General features: G+C 40.5%; 1 protein-coding gene across 1 annotated transcript; it reads right to left on the bottom strand.

The window, feature by feature from the left end:
• Positions 1-8,841: 8,841 nt before the first annotated feature.
• LOC138888498 (uncharacterized) lies at positions 8,842-9,273 on the bottom strand. Its single transcript, XM_070170367.1, has one exon. It carries the CDS (start codon positions 9,271-9,273, stop codon positions 8,842-8,844), a length of 432 nt encoding a protein of 143 aa, XP_070026468.1.
• Between the last annotated feature and the right edge of the window lie 12,782 nt (positions 9,274-22,055).

The following is a 22,055-nucleotide window of genomic DNA, read 5'->3' as shown; positions in this document are numbered from 1 at the left end:
TTGCTTGGAGGAGGAGGAGGTGGAGAGCCTCTAGATCTAGTATTGTAGACATGTGATTTTTGACCCTCCCCAAGATTTTTTATATATTAGCGTAAAATATTTAATTTAGGCATAATATAGATATTTTAAGTAATTTTGACTCTTTTACTTTATTTTATTACAAGAAAACAAAAAATCATAAAAAATAGGTTCATTAATGTTTTGTAGTCATTTTTAATCTAAAAGAAATCTTAAAAAATATACACACAGTAGTATCGTATTTTTATTTTAATATGATATTTGAAAATACCAAAAATAAATTTGTTTTAATGGTTAGTTTTATTTTAATAGTTATTTGAATAGTAGGAATAATTAACAAATGGGCCCATATTGTTAATCTCGTTTGCAGCGAAAGAATAGAGCTTGGGCTCGAGCAACCTATCTTTAGGCCTAATTTTGGACCTAACCCACAATTGTCAAGCCCATAATTCCTAGGCTCATACACCTTAACCTAAAACCCTACCACTAACCTAGACCTATATATATGAAGCAAAGCCTAAAACTAAAGGAGGGGGGAACGAACAAAAAAAAAGGTTGCGCATGAAAATGAAAAACAAAAAGCTGCGGACCTAAAACGAAGAAAGCTTCTTCGTTTAAGAAGCTGGTACGAGCAGCAACTGGAAAAAGCTGCGCAACACAAACGACCCCCCCGACCATCATCTTCTCCAAACGACCCCCCTGTTCGCTTGTTCTTTCCTTCAGCAAACCAGAACGAAAGTAGAACTATACAAGCACGACCCCCACCCCTTTACATCGTTCTCTTCGACGAACCCTTTCCCCCAGAACACCGGCAACCCCTCGCCGGAAACTACCAACCCTCAACCTGCGATTTTTCTTCGGATATCGGAATTCATGGAGGCGAGTTGCTCGACCTTGTTTTGAAGTCTAGCATTTCAGTCCAAAGTTCAAGAAGTTGAGTCGAGGTGTCCGTCGTATCCGAGTTCGAAGAGGTTTGGTCGAGTTTCGTTGAGGCTCCGGCGAAGCATTCCGTTTTTCTGTCCGAAGCTCCGTTCGTTGTTGCTTGTTCTGTTCGAGGTTGTCGTTTGTCATTCTGAGTTCGTCGAGGTTCGAAAGTTCCTGTTCTTCGCCCTTTGTGTTCATTTCGTGTATTTCTTATAATTATGATTCAACGTGAAGATTTATGTGAATTTTTGTTACTTGTAATATTTTGAGGAAGAATCTCATTAATTCTAGGTTACGAACTTTCCAACCGTTTTACAATGTATAAGATGTGTTTTGCTACTAGTCATGGTAAAGTTTTCCGTTATACTAATGAATAGTTTACTGGATAACGAAAATAACGTTAATTACAAGCCTTTGTTTGCAAATGGAATAGACCAATTGGCTATAACATTAGACGAACTTGGTCTTTCGTATTTTGTTTACCATTTGGCAATTCTTTGTATTACATTAGCAGTTCAATTTGTCTCTCTATCCCTGACTCCAACAAATAAAAAGGGATGGAGGAAATTTCATGTTATAGATCGTGGGTACGGTTCCCGTGACGCGATTCGTAATATTTTTGTAGAATAATAATTAAATAAAGTGTCATAGCTACGGGTACGGTTCACGTGACATAGTTGTGATACACAATTTTAAAATTCGGGTGCGCATTGATGCGACCCAAATCCAAATCTCAACGGAGTCGAAATGTGTCAACGACCACGGGTGCATTGATTGTGACTTGGTTCGAAGCGCGTTTTCACGACGTCGCGATTCCTTTAAAATAAACGATGACAAAAAGCGGTTTACGAATAAAAGGCACATAAGCTAGCATGTATTAAAATCAGATAAAATCAAATGCAACAGTTAAGCGACCGTGTTAGAACAACGGAACCCGGGAATGCCTAACACCTTCTCCCGGGTTAACGGAATTCCTTACTCGGATTTCTTGTTCGTAGACTGTAACAGAGTCACATTCTTCCTCGGTTCGGATTCAACCGGTGACTTAGGACACCCTTAATCTCCCAGGTGGCGACTTTGAATAATAATAATTAAATCCCGTTTCGATTGTCCTTTAACTGGAAAAACTCCTATATTCGTACACCTTCACGGGTACAGGTAAAAAGGAGGTGTGATAGCTCTGGCGACTCTGCTGGGAATTTTTACCCAGAACTTCGGTTCCGGGTTTAAGAATTCGAGCTTAGAATAATTGTTGTGTTGGCTTTATCTAATCTCCTTACATGTTTCATGCTAAATGTGCTAAATGCTTTACCGCTTTGATATTATCTGAACTATATATAAACTGTGCCGAAACCCTTCTCTTCTCACCTTTGGGGATGTGCTTACTGGTTGAGACTCCCTATTTTTGCTTTTTCTCTGCCTTTTGTTTTGCTTGGAGGATGAGGAGGTGGAGAGCCTCTAGATCTAGTATGATACGCTGATGAGGCCAATATGAGTGAACCAACCTAAGGGGATGAAAATAATAAAAACAAGGAAGAAAAACAAAAGAGGTAACAAGTCAGTGAGGATCCTGAAATGTTTGTAGTATTTAAACACATGTTGTGGGAATGTAAATTCGTGTCCTACTTTGGGAACCTCGTTGTGCCCGAGGTAGGCTTAGCGACAAATAAATTTGGAGAACTTTAAATGCCAATAAATGCTTCATTTCATAATATAAAAATAGACGAATCCCAAAACAACACTAAGATAAAAGTAAGTCACTAGTGGCACTTGGCCTTATTACATTTAGGAAAGCAAATAAATTTAACCTATTTGGTCCTAGAAGGACCTTCCCCAGACTGAATGCTCTTGTTGATCAAATCCTCCAGTTCGCGTAGGTTCACCAGTAAAAATGCCTTTGCCAAATATTCTCCTTCGTTTCCCTCAGCGTTCTGGCAGTCGGTGACTCTCTTCCTCACTTTTCCTTCCAATTCCAACAGGCTGCATTCCAGATATTCTAGCTTCTCGCTAGATTTGGCGGCCCTCTGTTTCCATTCATTGATTTGACCGCTTGATGAAAGATTCCCCCACCAGTCTAGCAAGAGTGAGGGTGTGCTAACCATGCCGAAGATGGGGACCTCGTGCCTTATTTTCTGCAAAACAAAAGGGTTAGGCCTTACCCCCACCAAACTCGATTATTTATACATTTACGATCAGCATATCGACATTTATTTCTCCAAATTAATGCACAAAACGTGGCTGTGTCCGTTGGGATTATGGAAACCCCGGTGGACTTGGTATACGGCTTATCTTAAAGGATCATTATGTGGACAACATAACTAATCGGACTAGGTTTGACCATGATGCATGAGTAATTTTGACCAGAGTAAAACTAATATAGGGTTTAGACTGGTACTCTCAAGCGGACAATTTGAGGGGGAAGGCACGGAACCGTTGACTGCACCGCTGATCGACTGGTTTTACCGCAAATAAGCCTTTCCGAATTTAAGGGTAGTAAATAGGAAGAGTGCAACCACTCATTTAAGCGTTGCTATAGGATTTGATACGCACAAGTGGAATATGATGTGGAGCATGATTTATGCAGCAATTAATAACATGTAGTTAAGTATTTGTACGTAGGAAAAATAAATACGGTATTTAAATAATTGAAAGACAGTTACAGGAAAAAGAAATAAAAAGACAAGCCAGTTTCAGGGATAAAGAATCATAAATACTTAAAAGAAAACAAACAGTTAAATTAAAATAAGGGGAAATGGTACGGTATAAAACATGATTGGACTAATTCGTAAGAATAAGTTCATTATGGTAAGATCCTAAAGGAATCCCCAGTAGAGTCGCCACGCTGTTGCGTCCCCTTTTTTCCCTCCCTTTTTTATGAGGAAGAAAGGTTCGGGTTTCGATATTTATGGGTAATAACTCATTTTCTTTTGGGAATTGGGTATTTTGAAGAGTTGCCACCTAACGGATTATAGTGCGTTAGGGCACCTAGAGCTATTAACTCTTGGATTGGTTTGCGTTTACCAGAAATTTAGGGTAAGAACTCGAAATAACCTTGAGGAAAAAGTGTTAAGCACCCCTCTTGATCCACAACTGTGGGTCCTGGCCAAACTTATACTCATGAATTAGTCTTTCAATAAATAAGTACTTGAAACAAATAATTACAAATAAGGCATGTTGGACATTGTGTGACTCAGAAAACAAGACACAGAATTTGAACAAGTTGTGAGCATAAAGAAGAAAGTAAAGTTTTTAAGCAAAAGGAATTTGGGAAAGAGGGGTCCTAGGTTGGTTAGCCTATAGAATCACCCCACGCAATGCCTGGTAAACACTCCTCAACGAGGGGCTACATGTGACATTAACGCGTAGTCATCTTATCCCATTCTACCCAAGTCTCTCCCACTTGGTCATAGCATAAAGCATTCTAATAACCTTGACAATGCCTATGTGTGCACTAGCCGTCCCTTCCTTGTGGCCCTGGAGGTATTTTAGGACCTCTAAATCTAGGCAGTTCTAGACAACCCCTAAGGTGTTTTAAAAGGAGAAAATTCTAGGCGACAGGAAAGAACAACGAGGACTTAACAACTAAATACAGAAAGAAACAGTTAAGAGGCCTATGTTTACCTCCACAAGTAATGCACATAAGCAGCACGTCTCAAGCACAAAAATCAGTTTTTATTAGAGAAAACACCTAAACAGGGCATCTAAGTGGGTGTTAATGTACAGAAATATGCAACTCTGTTTTTATAAACTCGACAATAAGGTCCTAATTAATTTGCCTACTGATTTTAAAACCTGTTAAATTTGAACAGCTTTAAATAGCAAAAAAGATACAGTTATCAGAGTTGCAGAATTTAAAATCGCCCTATAGGCTTGCCTAAACGCGGAATGGTGATGTCCTAAGAACATGTTAACTACGTTCGATGTAGTAAAATAGTGAGTAGTTTTTAAAACAAACTCTTGAGTTCCTATAGGCATGCTTTCTAACAGTAGTGAATGAAGGCAATGTTTAAAAGATCGATTAAAGAAGCGGACAATTGATTAAGCCAATTTCATATGAAATTGTATAACTAAATTGATTTTAATTCTATAGGCAGAATTCTGATTTTATTCCCTATAAGCATGGTATCTAATTATTAAGAACTAGTGTTAGAAACTTATAGGCATGATATCTAATGAAAACAAATGTAAATACCCGTTGTAAGTAAACCTGATCACATTCTATAAGTATGGTATCTACTTAAGGAGTTGATTTTTAACCTATAGACATGATTTCTATTATTGGAATCACTTAAATCCTATAGGCATGATTTCTAGCATGGTTAGGCAAACATAACAAGTATATTAATATGATCCTATAGGCATGGTTTCTAGCATGGTAAAGCAGACATAGCAAGTATAAAATCCTATAGGCATGGTTTCTACCCATACTACCCCACAGATATGTAACTACCCACCCCTTTTCACTAGTCACCCCAATATTCGTTTACAAATAATTATTACAAACCAGATGAATAAATTACATAAATAGATAAAAGAAAAAGAAGAAGTACACTATAGGGAGCCTAAAGCAGGCCCAAGTGATTTTCCAAACCTCCAATAGCCTCATATGCCAAATTTCATGGACAATATCATTGTCTAGGTACGTTAGAGTTCCCTAAGGATCTCAAGGATCCCGGGCAGTGCTCACATCTAAACTTTATAACCAAAATTGAGTAAGTAGAATGTGGAAGAGCCAGCTCCAGTGCGTCATAGTTCGGAGGGATCTCAAGGAAGTCACACACTGGAGGGGATGAACTTAAGGAGGTTCATCAGCACTCCAAGACATAGAATCAAACAGGTACAAACATTCACTCAGGGGTAATGGGGGATTTGGGGCGAGTATAGGGCACATAGTAGGCAAAGATGCACATAGACACAGAATCAAAGAAGTCCTGAAAGGGGTTCAAGGGATTAAGGTACAACATGAACTTCAGAATTAATATAGAATCAGACAGACTTAGGATAGCCAACTACTTTACACAGGAAGGTGCATGCCAGAAATCAGAGAAACATAAGCAAAGAAGAGGCACATTGGGGGGTATACTAGAAAGGGATTTATGAATAGGATAATCCTAAGGGGGTTGGACATATTCAGAAGCATGCAGTAAAAAAGACAATGAAGTAGACATGTTAGTTGCAGGTTGAACAACAAAACCATAGACAGAAACATATTAGAAATATGACAAACTGAAGTAGTAGAAGAAGCATATTATTTTTGAAACTAGAATCGAAATTAGCACATACTAGTAAAAAACAACAAGCACAAAGTGAAAGAGAACCCAATAGTTATCCTTGACTTGCAGCCAACTAACTTAGAATAGTAGCAAGTAGCACAAAAGAGAGCAGAAAGTTTTGAGTGTGAGAGAGAGAGTTTTTGAACCAATATGATTGTGTCTTGATTGTTAATGAGAGAGCATATATATAGTAGTTCGAAACTAGGTAAAATAAGGCAAGAATCATAATTGTACAGTTTATGGAACTCAGAACCAATTAGAGCAAAATTAGTACAAGTACTCCTTAATTAAGGGAATCAGTTCAAACAGTAAGAACAAGTAACAAATAAGGAAAGAAAACAGTGTGTAACTGGAGCATAACAGGCAAGGGAAATAATTCAAACATAGTAGGCATAGAGTAAACAATTAGGGCTAGGTTCAGAAAAACTCTAATTAAGGAGATAGTAAGTAAGAAGCAAGTACCAATGCAAACAAGGTAAGCAAATCAATCAAATTGAGCAGAAAGGTAGAAATCGAAGGTTTAAAGGAAAGTGTTCGAATCAGACCAAGAAACATGGAATTTAAAATCAATCAAAGAGAAAGTCATGAATCAGTGTTTAGCATATAAATAAAGTAAGACTTGGATAGTCAAGAGTCGACGTGCAACTCTAGCAAACATGAAAGTTAAACAGTCAAGATGAACATAAGCATATAGAATTAGTGTAAATTCAAGCTAAGAAACTCAGTAGAAACATATCAAGGCAAGATAGTCACGAGAAATCACAGAAACTAAAAAACGAGAACCGGTTAGTCATGATGATACACATGACCAAATGAAGAACCCTAAAAATTAGGACTTTCAACATAGACGAGTTAAAGATGTAGTAAACTCATAGAATTAGTCACGATATGTGAGAAATAAAAGTTTAAACACAAAGAATCAGTTAAACAAGGTTTTAAAAAGAAGTTCCGGAAACCCTAGCTTTTAGAAGAAGATGAAAAATACTTAAAATCATATGATACTTGTAAAGAACTTCAAGGACAGTGTAAAACATTCAAGAAACAAACTCAAATCGTCCTAGATCTGTGTAGAAAGGAAATTAGGGTTTCGAAAGAACCCATATAGAGATGAAGAAATCTGTCTAGAAATTCAAAGATCGTAGCAAATATAGAATGATTTTGCTTGAAATCACACTGGAATAGCCAAGAATAGGCTAGAGATGAACCCTAGATGCAAGTCGGCATGGCCCTGGGCCCTTGAAGACCTTAGAGAAGGCAAGCATGGCATGAGAGAAGCTATTGGAGGCTTAAGAGACGATGAGAGGTCACCGGAGATGGCCGGAGATGGGAGGTCGGCGGTTGAAGATTAGGGTTAGGTTGAGAGTGTTTTGAGTGCAGAGAAGATTTTAGGGCGGCGGATGTAGAGGGGTGATTAGGGTTAGCGGGCCGTTTGGAATTAAAAAGGAAAGGATCTTATGGGGCCTTGGGTAAGGTAGGTGCATTTAAGGCCTGGGTCGGGTAATTTAATTAAGAATTGGGTTGGGTGTTGGGTTGAAATTAGGCTAAAATTGAAATACAATTTGGCTAAGTTTTAAATAGCCAATTTAAGCCTATATAATTTATAATAAATAATAAATAATTTTTAAAAAAAATAATTTCGTGTTCTAGAATGATCTAAAATAGATATTTAACATTTTAAAAATATAGAAGATCATTTTATGCGTATAAATGTAATTATGCGTTAATAGGGCTAGTATTGCAAATATATGCAAATTAGTTTTAAAAAAAAAAAAGCAAATGCAATTATAATAAATGCACTAAAAATACTTAAGCACTATTTTGGCATAAATATAGGATTTATATGGCTAAATTACCACAACAATAATTTGAAAGATAATTATTGGAAATTTTATATGTAAAAGGGGAATAATTAAATCATTTTAAAGCCTTTAAAATTATAGAAAAATTATAAAAACCTTGTGCATGCTTATGTATGCATATATATGCTATTTTGAAAGTATATATGTCTATAAAATATATATAAAAAAATTAGGTATCAACACTTCATCTTGTCCTTATACAAGGACGAGGTGGAATAGGCATTAAATTAGAACTCATCAAGCTCATTGAGTTGCTCCATTCGAAGATTTGCTGCAACATCACATTCAAGATTTAACTTCCTCAAATCCCACATGGACTTGTTCTCTATGTCAACCGGGAGATGGCAAGCTTTCCCAAACACCAACCGGTACGGAGACATACCAATCAGAGTCTTGTAAGCAGTCCTATAAGCCCACAAAGCATTATCCAATTTCTTTGACCAGTCAGTCCTATTTGCATTGACAGTCTTTGACAATATGCTCTTAATTCCCTATTGGAGATCTCAACTTGCCCACTAACCTGAGGATGGTAAGGGGTTGAAACCTTGTGATTGACACCATACTTTGCAAGCAAAGTGTCAAATGCCTTATTGCATAAATGAGAACCCCCATCACTAATGATTGCTCTAGGGGTGCCCAACCGAGTAAAGATATTCTTTTTGAGAAAAGCCACCACACTCCAGGCCTATTGTTGGGTAAAGCCATGACCTCAACCCACTTGGAAACATAATCAACGGCCACCAGAATTTATGTGTTGCCACATGAACTCACAAAAGGTCCCATGAAGTCAATGCCCCACACATCAAATATGTCAACCACAAGATAGTGGTGAGAGTCATTTCATCCTTCTTTGAAATTCCACCTGCTCTCTGACACTCATCACATCTCTTTACAAGCTCACTCTCATCCTTGTACAATGTAGGCCAATAAAAACCACAGCTAAGCACCTTTGAAGCTGCCCTCGCCCCACCACGATGACCACCATATGAAGAGGAATGACAAGCATCCAGACTACTAATTTTCTCCTCTTCTGGAATATATCTCCGGATCACACCATCATTACAGATTTTGAACAAGTAAGACTCATCCCAGTAGTAGTCCAAGCTATCCCATTTAAGCTTCTTCCTTTGGATAGAAGAGAGCTCACACGAAACAATACCAGTCACCAGAAAGTTGTCAACATCCATAAACCAAGGCATGATATTCACAGATACAGAGAGGAGTTGCTCATTAGGGAATGAATCATTAATTTCGAGGCCATCACAGGGAATCCCTCCTCCTCCAAGAGGGATAAGTGGTCCGCCACTTGGTTTTCACTCCCTTTTCGATCAACAATTTCAAGGTCAAACTCTTGAAGCAATAGAATCTATCTCATCAACCGAGCCTTAGAATCCTTCTTTGTCATCAAGTAGCAGAGTGTTGCATGGTCAGTATGAACTATCACCTTGGCACCCATGAGATAAGGCCTAAACTTCTCCATTGCAAACACAATTGCTAGCAACTCTTTTTCCGTCACCGTGTAATTCACTTGAGCATCATTCATTTGTTTTGTTTGCATAATACACCAGGTGAAACATCTTGTTTACTCTTTGACCCAAGACCGCTCCTACAACAACATCACTTGCGTCACGCATGAGCTCAAAAGGTAAGCTCTGATTGGAGACGGTAATAATGGGAGTGGTTGTCAATTTGTACTTTAGAAGTTCAAAAGCTTTCATACATTCCTCATTAAACACGAACTTTGCATCCTTTTCTAATAATTTGCACAAAGGATTTACTACCTTAGAAAAGTCTTTGATGACTCTTCGGTAGAACCCCGCATGCCCAAGAAAACTCCTAACCCCCTTGACTGAAGTAGGATGAGGAAGCTTTGAGATCACTTCAATCTTAGCCTTGTCCATCTCTATACCGTGCTTTGAGATCTTATGGCCGAGGACAATGCCCTTCTCAACCAAAAAGTGGCATTTTTCCCAATTAAGCAAAATATTTGTCTCTTCACACCGGGCTAACACCTTGTCAAGATTATTCAAACACTCATCAAAGAAGTCACCTACAACACTAAAATCATCTATGAACACTTCCAAGAAGTCCTCCACCATATCGGTAAATATAGCCATCATACACCGCTGAAATGTAGCCAATGCATTACACAAACCAAATGGCATCCTAGAAAATGCAAAGGTATCATACGGACACGTGAAGGTGATTTTCTCTTGATCTTCCGGAGCAATCAAAATCTGGTTGTAACCTGAGTACCCATCCAGAAAGCAGCAGAAAGAACGCCCAACAAATCTATCTAGCATCTGGTCAAGAAAGGGGCAATGGAAAATGATCCTTGCGGGTCACTTTATTCAGCTTGTGGTAGTCCATGCACACCCTCCATCCGGTGACAGTCCTGGTGGGAATCAACTCATTTTGCTCATTGATAACCACAGTCATACCACCCTTCTTCAGCATACATTGCACCGACGAAGTCCAAGAACTATCTGAGATGGGGTACACAATCCATGCATCCAACCACTTGATCACATCCTTTTTGACAACCTCTTGCATAGCCTCATTCAACCTCCTTTGATGTTCCACAAAGAGCTTGGCATCATATTCAAGTATAATCTTGTGCATGCAAAAAGCGGGGCTTTGTCACGACCCAAACCGGAGGGTCGCGACAGGCACCCGGTACATTACTCAACCGAGTACCAACGTAACATATCTTTATTATCATACTATCATGGGTAAATGAGCAGAAAGGCCGTCATGAGATAACAAGAATAAAACATAAGGGAATACTCAACATATGACGACCCAACATGATATACAAACTTATACATGTGACATGCGGGACTATAAGGCCGAAATGATCATCTGCACAACCAAGACATAGGCCGACAAAGCCATACAAGTATCCATATACATGACATCTGTCTACAAGCCTCTAAGAGTACATAAACATCATAAATATCGGGACAGGGACCCGTCATAGCATCAATACATGTCCAAAGCATACTAACCAAATAGGCAACTCCAGAGCAAGTGGAGTGCACCAACACCTTCCGCTGAGCTAATAGCCTACTAGGAGGACTTTAAAACTATCAATTGGGACCTACGGTCATGAAATGCAGTGTCCCCAGGCAAAAGGGACATCGGTACAACACAACCTCAAAGAGGTGTTATTCTTCACTATGACTAACTTTTGATGTTGAAATATGGTATAATCCATTTGCAAGACTTGAAATAACCTAGGGTTGATATGAAAACCATAGGAGAATATTTTATAGAACATAAACCACTTAAAACAACCTCCCACACGAGCTGGAACCATCCAAAAATAAGCAACAACAAGAAGAATAAGAAACTTACTAGCGCCATGGGATTCCCAACAATTAATTTGTGTTGTTTGCCCTTTGTTTGGGTCTTGGATCATGAGAGAACCTTGAGAGAGTGTTTCTAGGGTTCTAAGGTATGAATATACTGAAAATAATGACTTAAAACGGAGTTGAGTTATCTTATATATATATCCATATGTCTCAAACCGCCTATGTGGGCCCCATAGAGAGTTGTTTGGTGCAGTCTCGTAAAAATATGAATATCTCTCTACTTCGATGTCTTATATACGGACAGTTTAATGCGTTGGAAACTAGACTCATAGATCTTCAATATGGTAGGTAGATCACCCTATAATTCCAAGTATATTTGGAGAAAAGCCCATTTACATTTGACCTAATTTTCAGCACATTATGAATGTAACTTGTGATGACCTTTGCCAACTTTTGTTCCACAACTTGCTTGACTTCAAAATGTAGCACACGAATATTATATACCTAAAATGACTGATATCATGACCTCCTTATCATGTTAATAACCATAGTCTCACCTTAAGGTACATGTTATAACATTCTAAACTTGTCGACTTTCGACGAAACTTATTTTCTTCAATTGGTTTAGCCTCTAAGCTTTCCAACCCTTTTGGTACTCATTATTCATGATCTTAAATATTTGTAACCTCCAAGGTAATATGATTAACTTACTTTATTTGCTTCCAAATATAATGTCATTTCGAGCTTACATCATTGGCTTACGATTTACTCTCACGTATGAAAACGTGGGGTGTAACAAGCTTATTCCCCGAATATCAGCTAGAGTCCATCCAATTGCCTTCTTCCTTATTTGGAGCACCTCCAGTGTTGCATCTACCTGCACGTTAGTAAGACAAGACGAAAGAATAATAGGTAACATTGAATTAGGGCCTAAGAATGCATACTTGATGTGTGAAGGCAAAGGCTTCAACTCCAAAACGGGAGGGTCCTCGTCAATTGAGTGCTTTGTTGGCGGAGTCTTTCTATTCTTAAGATCCAAAGAGAGCTTTCGAGGCTCATAAGAGTAAGAGCTAATTCCATGTAAAGCATTAACACACTCCACCCGACCTTTATCCTCATTCACATCAAGGTTCAACAATACCGCTTCTAAATAATCCTCCACATTAACCATTTCACTAGTATCATCAACTATCACCTCCGTGACAAGATCCACAAAAGAGCACACTTCAGTACTATTCGGCTGCCTCATTGATTTGCACACATGAAAGACTACTTTTTCATTACCCACCCGGAAGGTGAGCTCCCCTGATACCACATCAACCAATGCCTTCCTAGTTGCAAGGAAAGGTCTTCCCAATATTATCGGCACCTCATAGTCGACCTCGTAGTCCAGAATCACAAAGTCAGCAGGCAAAATAAACTTGTCTACCCGGACAAGAACATCATCAACAATACCAAGCGGCCTCTTCATTGTTCTATCCGCTTTTTGCAATCTCATTGAAGTAGCTCTCGGTTGACCAATACCCAAAGTTTTCAATAAGGAGTAAGGCATCAAATTGATACTTGCTCCCAAATCACACAATACCTTTGCAAAATCTGCACTCCCAATGGTACATGGAATGGTGAAAGTGCCGAGATATTCAAGCTTTGGAGCCATCGAGTGCACAATTGCACTTACTTGATGAGTCATGGTCTCACAATCCATGAATCTCTTTTTAGTCACCAATTATTTCATGAACTTGGCGTAACCCGGCATTTGCTCAAGAGCTTCCACCAAAGGACCATTGATCGACAAGTTTTTCATCATCTCAATAAACTTTTTAAATTGGTTTTCATTCTTTTGTTTCGCAAGTCTTTGAGGGTAAGGTGGAGGAGGCCTTGGCAAGGGAGCCTTAGCCTTGGGCACTACCATTTTCGATATGTCTATTACGTGTTCCCTAGACGGGTTCACGTCATCATGAGTCTCCACCTCATTATCATGAATATAAATTCTCACTTCTGCATTCAAATTCTCTTCACTCACTTGCTCATCAACTATAGGAACATCATCTTCTTGCACTTCAACCTCATCACTCACAACTTCCTTTTGCTTGGAGGTATTCACATCACTGCCTCGACCGCTTTTTGTGATCACCGCCATTGCATGCCCGGTATTGTTCCCACCCTTCGGGTTTACTACTATATCGCTAGGTACATCCCGCTTAGGGTGAGTAATCAAAGATTACAAAATCTGGCCAAATTGAACCTCCAAGTTTCGGATTAAAGTATTACGGGATGCCAACTGAGCATTAGAGTCGATATTCTTTTTCATCATTTGTTCAAACATCATCTCGGTCCTTCCCATCTTATAATTTGATGAGTTAGGACCTTGGGATGGAAATGGAGGCGGGTTGTTTGGTTGTTGATACATCAGAGGTCTTTGAAAGCCTTGCCCTCAATTCCCTTGATTGCCATTATTCCAACCCCCTTGGTTGTTATTTTCTCCCCAATTGTTGTTGTTTCCACTCCAGTTGCCCTGGTTGTTCTGATTGCCCCAATTCTGTTGTTCCCCCGGTTGCTATTTTCTTGTTGGTTTTGATTCCCCCAATTTCTTTGGGATCTCCATTGTTGTTGTTGGTTAGAAGCATTGCCTCTTTGTCCTTGATAATTGTTCACGTACTGCACTTCTTCACTTTGCTCATCATACCCATCGTCTTGGTTGAAACCACCACTACCCTTCTCATATTGATCCGGACTGCCTTGACCTTGTTGAACTCTTTGTCTCCTCTTGTTGACCAACATGTTGACACCTTCCATAGCATTTACTTGCCTTGGTGCTTGAACTTGTTGCAATTGAGCTTTTGCCAACTGGTTCATTATTGTAGTTAACTCTGTTATTGCTCAGCCATAGTCGTGGAGCTCTTTGTGCAAGTGAATGACAGTCGGATCACCCAATAGCACATTAGCTCGACTTTGCCAAGCTGAGGAAGTATTTGCCATCTAATCTAATATCTCACACCCCTCAGCATAAGGGGTGTTCATAAAATTTCCCCCAACTAGCTGGTTTACTACACACTGATTGGACATGTTAATGCCATGGTAGAATGTCTGCTGGATCATTGCTTCTGTCATGTCATTGTTCGGACATTCTTTCACCATTGTCCGATATCTGTCCTAGATCTCATGAAGTGGTTCATTAGGATCCTATTTGAAGGCCAAAATCTCATCTCTCAAAGTAGCCATATGCCCTGGCGAGAAAAACTTAGCTATAAATCTCAATGCAATGGTTGGGAAGCCTTTTGAGCCAGTCCAAAGCTTTCCCTCTGAGTGAAAAGGGGAATAATCTCAATCTCAATACATCCTCCGACACATTGGTCTGTTTGCTTCCCCAGCAGGTATCCACAAAGCCTTTAAGATGTTTATATGCATTCTGATGGAGAGTGCATGTGAAGTACCCTCGTTACTCCAATAAAGTTAACATCACATTTGTAATTTGGAAATTACTTGCCCGGATCCGGGGTGGGACAATTACGCTTGCATATCCTTCATTTGGAAGAACCCGAGGAGTGACTCTTGGAGGAGGCGAGGGAGGGTCTGGAACATTGTCATTGGACTAGCGGCCTCTTCTTTGACCTTAAGGCACTAGAGGCACCTCATCTTCACCATTATCATCTACCTCCTCCCCGGGAGAACATTTCCAAGAGGATCATTGTTTGCCATTTTGTACCTGAATTGATGATACACACAAGTTAGTAACATAGAAGGAAAGAAAAACAAGACACAAAACTAGTTAGATAGATAGCCAAAACCGTTTAACTCCCCGGCAACGGTTCCAAAAAGTGATCGGTTCCAACCCTATACCATTATAGAGTGGCAAGAGCGGTCGATGCAGCTTTTACCCGAAAGGTCGGGATCGAATCCACAGAGAACTAAGATATGTTTGGAATTGGGTTCCTATCTAATATAACAATGTGCGATGTTCTTAATTGCACTTCCAATCATTCTTTGTTTGTTTACTATTCTACTTTAATACAAATAATGCAGGAAATAAGCTAAGTATGATACTTTTTGTAAGCTTTTCTTAATTGGTCTAAAGGCACTAGGGAAGTGATTTGCACCTAGGTGGGTATCTAACGGGATCTAAAACTTAGGGAAAATTTGTTATAATTGAGATCTTGATATAGCCATTGCACATAGTTACTCATTATATACCTCTCGGTAGTTTGAGTGACTTTGCCCTAATTGGCTTTCTCAAGTCCAATTGGGTGTTCAAACAATGCAAGCAAAATTGGCTCAAATCGGGTATTACTATCTCTAGATTTAACCCTTTAATTGGGGCTATCAATCTCTTGAATGCACCCCAATTCCTTGTTGGCCTGAATTTCCTAGACTTAGTCTCTCTTTCTCAAGAAGAGCCTAAGTCAAAAAGGCACAAATCAGTGTTTGAAACCACCAATTCAATATTTAAAGCAAAAATCAAGCCAAATATCATTCACCCATAAATATTTAAGCCCTAAAATTGAAGACCCATTAAATACCCACACCAGGGTTGAGCCACAACCCTAGCTAATGTGTTTAACTACTCATAATCAAGGAAGAAATCAAAGATTTAGATGAAATATAAGCCATAAAAAGTAATTACAAGATTAAAATCTAAGATTAATTGCTAAAGATGTTCTAAAATTACTCAAAAAGGTAAAAGGAGGCGGTTCATGTGCTCTACAAAATAACAGATGACCTAACAATCTGGAAAAAACTATTTATACACAACTAAATTTTTGGACAAAAATGCCCCTACGGAGGTTCCGCTGACAGCGGAAAATGGACCACTGCAGCGCTATAACTACCGCGGCCACGGCCGCGCAAAAGCGAGCACGGACCACGGTCTTCAGTTTTTAGATCCATTTTTGGTTCTCTGAATCTGGCTTCCGCTGAGGGCGGTAAAATGACCGTGGACGCGCAAAATCCACCGCGGGCAGTGGTAACTTGATAAGCCTAAAATTACAGCTCTCTGAACCTTGCCATCGCTGAGAACGAAATCAAGACCGCCTCAGCGGTGGACCCTCCGCGTCCATATTTGTTTCTTCGCTGTCAAAGCTCTTTTGACACAACTTTTGAACTTGTGCACGTTTCACTCCATTTTGAGCTAGTTATGACTTCTTTGTCTCTTTTTTGACCAAACACTGCAAACAAGCACAATAAGTTAGCTTTCGAGAATACTTGTACACACTTTTAATCCAAAACCTAAGCAAAAAAGGAGCATAAAATAGGCTAGAATCCCTAGTTATCAGACTCCAAACCAAACATGCACACAAGTCTTCAAACATCATACGAACTTGCTCATGCGATCAAATCACCAAAATAACACCTAGAACTATGAAGTTAGCACCAAATTGTACGAAATTTTCAAGATAGTTTCAAAACTTCTATTTTCTCAACCAAAGGTCCGAATCACGTCAAATCAATTTCGTTTTTTACCAAATTTCACAGATAAGGTTTAAATATAATAACGGACATGTACCGGGCTCCAGAACCAAAATACAAGCTCGATACCAACAAGATCAAATCCTTTAAATTATTACATTTTCAGTCTTATCAATTTCCTTCAAAAATTTATTTCTCGGGCTAGGGACCTCAAAATTTGATTTCGGGCATACGCTCAGATCCCATATTTTACTAGGGACCTTCCAGGACCATCGGAACATGGGTCCGATTCAGTTTACTCAAAAAGTTGACCGAAGTCAACAAAAATTAACTTTTTAGGCCAAAAATCATCACTTTATAATTTTTTTACATAAGGGATTTCCGGATACACGACCGAGACTGTGCACGCAAATTGAGGAGAGATAAAATAAGGTTTTAAGGCCTCGGGACACAGATTCGAGTTCTAAAATAGAAGATGGACCTTTGGATCATCACATTCTCCACCTCCAAAATAATCGTTCGTCCTCGAACGGACATAGAAAAGTACCTGAGCCGATGAAAAGATGGGGATATCTGCTCCGCATATCGCACTCGGACTCCTAGGTAGCTGCCTCAACAGGCTGACCTCTCCACTGCACACGAACCGAAGGATAACTCTTTGATCTCAACTGTAGAACCTACCGGTCTAGAATAGCTACTGACTCCTCCTCGTAGGTCAAATCCTTGTCCAACTAGACAGTGCTAAAGTCTAACACGTGGGATAAATCGATGTGATACTTCCGAAGCATGGACACATGGAACTCTGTATGCACTGCTGATAAACCTGGTGGCAACGTAAGTCTGTAGGCCACATCTCACACTCGATCAAGGATCTCAAAAGGCCCGATGAATCTAGGGCTTAACTTGCCCTTCTTCCCAAATCGCATCACACCCTTCATGGATGACACCCGAAGCAACACTCTCTCTCCAACCATAAATGCCACATCATGAACCTTACGGTCGCAATAATTCTTTTGCCTGGATTGATCTGTACGAAGTCTCTCCTAAATGATCTTAACCTTATCATAGGCATCATGCACTAAATTTGTACCCAATAAATGAGCCTCCCCGACTCAAACCATCCGATCGTGATCGACACCGTCTACCATACAACGCCTCATAGGGAGCTATCTAAATGTTTGACTGATAACTGTTGTTGTAGGCAAACTCCGCTAATGGCAAGAAATGATCCCAAGAACATCCAAAGTCAATAACACAGGCGCGAAACATATCCTCTAATATCTAAATTGTACGATCGGACTGTCCGTCCGTTTGAGGATGAAATGTTATGCTCAACTCAACCCGCATACCCAACTCACGTTGTACTACCCTCCATTAATACAAGGTAAACTGCGTACCTCAATCAGAAATGATAGACACGGGCACACCATGAAGCCGTATGATCTCACGGATATAAATCTTTGCCAATCTCTCAGAAGAATAGGAAACTACCACGGGAATGAAATACGCTGACTTAGTCAGTCTATCCACAATAACCCAAACTGTGTCGAACTTCCTCTGAGTTCGTGAGAGTCCAACAACAAAATCCATAGTGACATGCCCCCACTTCCACTTAGGAATCTCAATGTTCTGAAGCAAACCACCAGGTCTCTGATGCTCGTACTTTACCTGCTGACAATTCAAACACCGAGATACATATGCAACAATATCCTTCTTCATTCTCCTCCACCAATAATGTTGTCGCAAGTCCTAATACATCTTAAAGGTCCCCAGATGAATAGAATATCGGGAACTGTTGCCCTCCTCTAGAATCAACTCATGAAGCCCATCCACATTAGGCATACAAACACGACCCTACATCCTCAAAACTCCATCATCTCCAACTGTAACCTGCTTAGCATCACTGCGCCACATTGTGTCCCTAAGGACAAGCAAATGAGGATCATTATACTGCCGCTCTCTGATACGCTTAAACAAGAAAGACCGAGCGACTGTGCAAGCTAAAACACGACTGGGCTCAGAAACATCCTACCTCACGAACTAATTGACCAAAGCATGAACATCTAATGCAAGCAGTCTCTTACCGACTGGAATATACGCAAGGCTGCCCATACTGGTTGACTTCCTACTCAAGGCATCAACCACCACATTGGCCTTCTTAGGATGATAAAAGATAGTGATATCATTGTCTTTCAATAGCTCCAACCACCATCTCTGCCTCAAATTGAGCTCATTCTACTTGAACAAATATTGCAAACTCTTATGATCCATGAACACCTCACACGACACGCCATATAAACAATGCCTCCAAATCTTCAGTGCATGAAAAATGGTTGCTAGCTCTAAGTCATGAACTGGATAATTCTTCTCGTGAATCTTCAACTTCCGTGAAGCATATGCAATAACCTTGTCATTCTACATCAGTATTGCACCAAGTCCAATACAAGATGTGTGACAATATACGGTATAGGGCCTTGAACCTGTGGGCAACACCAACACTGGTGTCGTAGTCAAAGCTGTCTTGAGCTTCTGAAAGCTCGCCTCACACTCGTCCGACCACCTAAACGGGGCACCCTTCTAGTTCAACCTGGTCATCGGGGCTGCTATAGATAAAAAAAACCTCCACAAACCGACGACAATAACCCGCTAAACCCAAGAAACTTCGGATCTCTATAGCTGATGTGGATTTAGGCCAGTCCTTGATTGCCTTAATCTTCTTAGGATCCACCTGAATACTCTCTGCTGATACAACGTGACCCAAGAAAGCAATTGAACTCAACCAAAACTCACATTTTGAAAACTTAGCATATAACTGGCCATCTCTCAGAGTCGTAATAACGATCCAAAGATGTTGCTCATGCTTCTCTTGGTTGCGAAAATAGATCAAGATATCATCAATGAAAACAATTACGAAGGAATCCAAATAGGGCTTGAACACCCAGTTCATCAAATCCAAAAATGATGATAGGGCATTTGTCAAGCCAAATGACATTACTAGGAACTCATAATGCCCATTACTAGGAACCTACTGATGGTAGCCAGATCTCAAATCAATCTTCGAAAATACTTTGGCACCCTGAAGCTGATCAAATAAATTATCAATCCTCGGCAATGGATATTTGTTCTTGATGGTGACTTTATTCAACTGCCGATAGTCTATGCACATCCTCATCGACCCATCCTTCTTTTTTACAAATAATACTGGCACACCCCAGGGCGAGACACCAGGTCTAATAAAGCCCTTATCAAGCAAATCTTGCAACTGCTCCTTCAATTCCTTCAACTCTGGTGGGGCCATACGGTATGGCGGGATAGAAATGGACTGAGTGCCCGGAGCCAAATCAATACAAAAGTCGATATCCCTATTAGGTGGCATCCCTGGCAGGTCTGCAATAAAAACCTCTGGGAACTCCCGAACAACTCGTACAGAATCCGTTCACTAAAATCACAGACATAAGCCAAATAAGCCAAACACCCCTTCTAGACCATACGCTGAGCCTTCATATAAGAGATAACCCTGCTAGTAGTATGACTATGAGTCCCTCTCCACTCCAGTCGAGGCAACCCCAGTAATGCTAAGGTCACGGTCTTAGCGTGACAATCCAATATAGCATGATAAGGTGCCAGCCAATCATCCCAAATAACATCGAAATCCACCATATCGAGAAGTAGGAGATCTATGTTATTCTCAAGACCCTCAATAATAACCACACATGAGTGATAGACATGATCTACAACAATAGAATCCCCCACTAGTATGGACACATATACGGTAGAACTCAAAGAATAACGAGGCACAACCAAATATGAAGCAAAATAAGAAGACACATAGGAATATGTAGACCCTGGATCAAACAGAACTAAATCATCTCTACTACAAACCGAAATAGTACCTGTGACAACAACATCTGATGCCTCAGCCTCAGGCCTGGCTGGAAAAGCATAACATCGAGGCTGGGCCCCACCACCCTGAGTCGTATCCCTGGTACAGCCTCCTGCTGACTGGCCTCCACCTCTAACGGTCTGACCTCCACATCTAGCGGGTTGACCTCTACCTCTGGCTCCCTGACCCCTACCTCTAGCTGGCTGAGTGGGCGGTGCTGGGATCATGGCACGAGAACCATGTTGCTGTGGCTGAACACCCACCAATCTCGGACAAGTCCTCCAGATATGCCCATACTCACCACACTCAAAACATCTATCCTGATATTGCGGCTGAGAAAGCTGAGACTGACCCTGACGATCCGGCTGACCGCAATAATAACTCTAAAGAGGAGGTGCTCTGATAGGAGCTGGCGGTGCACTATAAGCTGGCTGCCCTGAAGGAGGTACATAAGGATCACGACCCCCTGAAGCTCCATGAGATGTCTGAAGTGCTGAATGAAATGGTCTGGAAGGATGACCCCTACCAAAAGTACCCTGGCCTCCAGATGAGGCCCCACTAAATCCACAGGAGTGATGCAGACTCTTGTTAGACCCCCACTCCCTTATGATAGAACCATCTCAACTCGTCTAGCCACATTGGCTGCATCCTGGAAAGAAATCTCACTCTCTGACTCCTTAGCCATCTGCAATTTGATAGGCTAAGCAAGTCCCTCAATAAACCTCCTCACCCTCTCTCTCGGTAGGAAGTATAAGAAGATCATGACAAGACAAATTAACAAATTTGGTCTCGTACTGAGTGACGGTCATAGAACCCTACTGAAGGAGCTCGAACTGCCTCCGATAATCCTCTCTCTAAGTGATAGGAAGATACTTCTCCAAAAATAGCTGAGAGAACTAGTCCCAAGTGAGAGCTGTTGACCCAGCTGGTATGGCCAAACAATAATCCCTCCACCATTTCTTGGCGGAACCTGACAGACAAAAGGTAGCAAAGTCGACCCTATTGGTCTCCACTATCCCCATGTTCCATAACACCTCGTGACAACTATCCAGATAGTCCTAGGGATCCTCTGAAGATGTACCGCCATAGGTAGTGGTGAAAAGCTTGGTAAGCTTATCCAATCTCTACAAGGCCTCAGAAGAGATAGTTGATCTCTCGTTGGTCTGTGCTACAATACCCGGCGGAACAACCCCGACTGGATGAGCTACTAGAGTCTGAAACTGGGAAGCCATCTGCTCTAGAGTATGAGTAGCAGTAGTCTGTGCTCCTCCCCTAGCCCGAGAGACGGCTGGTGCCACAAGGAATGTACCGGCCTAAGTAACGCTCTTCATAAGGCCTACTAGACGGACCAAAGCATCATAAAGTATCGGGGTAGCTATGA

This window comes from Nicotiana sylvestris, chromosome 3, assembly GCF_000393655.2.
Source record: "Nicotiana sylvestris chromosome 3, ASM39365v2, whole genome shotgun sequence".
Lineage (NCBI taxonomy): Eukaryota > Viridiplantae > Streptophyta > Magnoliopsida > Solanales > Solanaceae > Nicotiana > Nicotiana sylvestris.
This window is presented reverse-complemented; position numbering and strand designations above follow the sequence as displayed.

Coding starts and splice junctions, on each gene's coding strand:
- LOC138888498 (XM_070170367.1), bottom strand. CDS start 9,273: ATGCCTTGGTTTATGGATGTTGACAACTTTCTGGTGACTGGTATTGTT.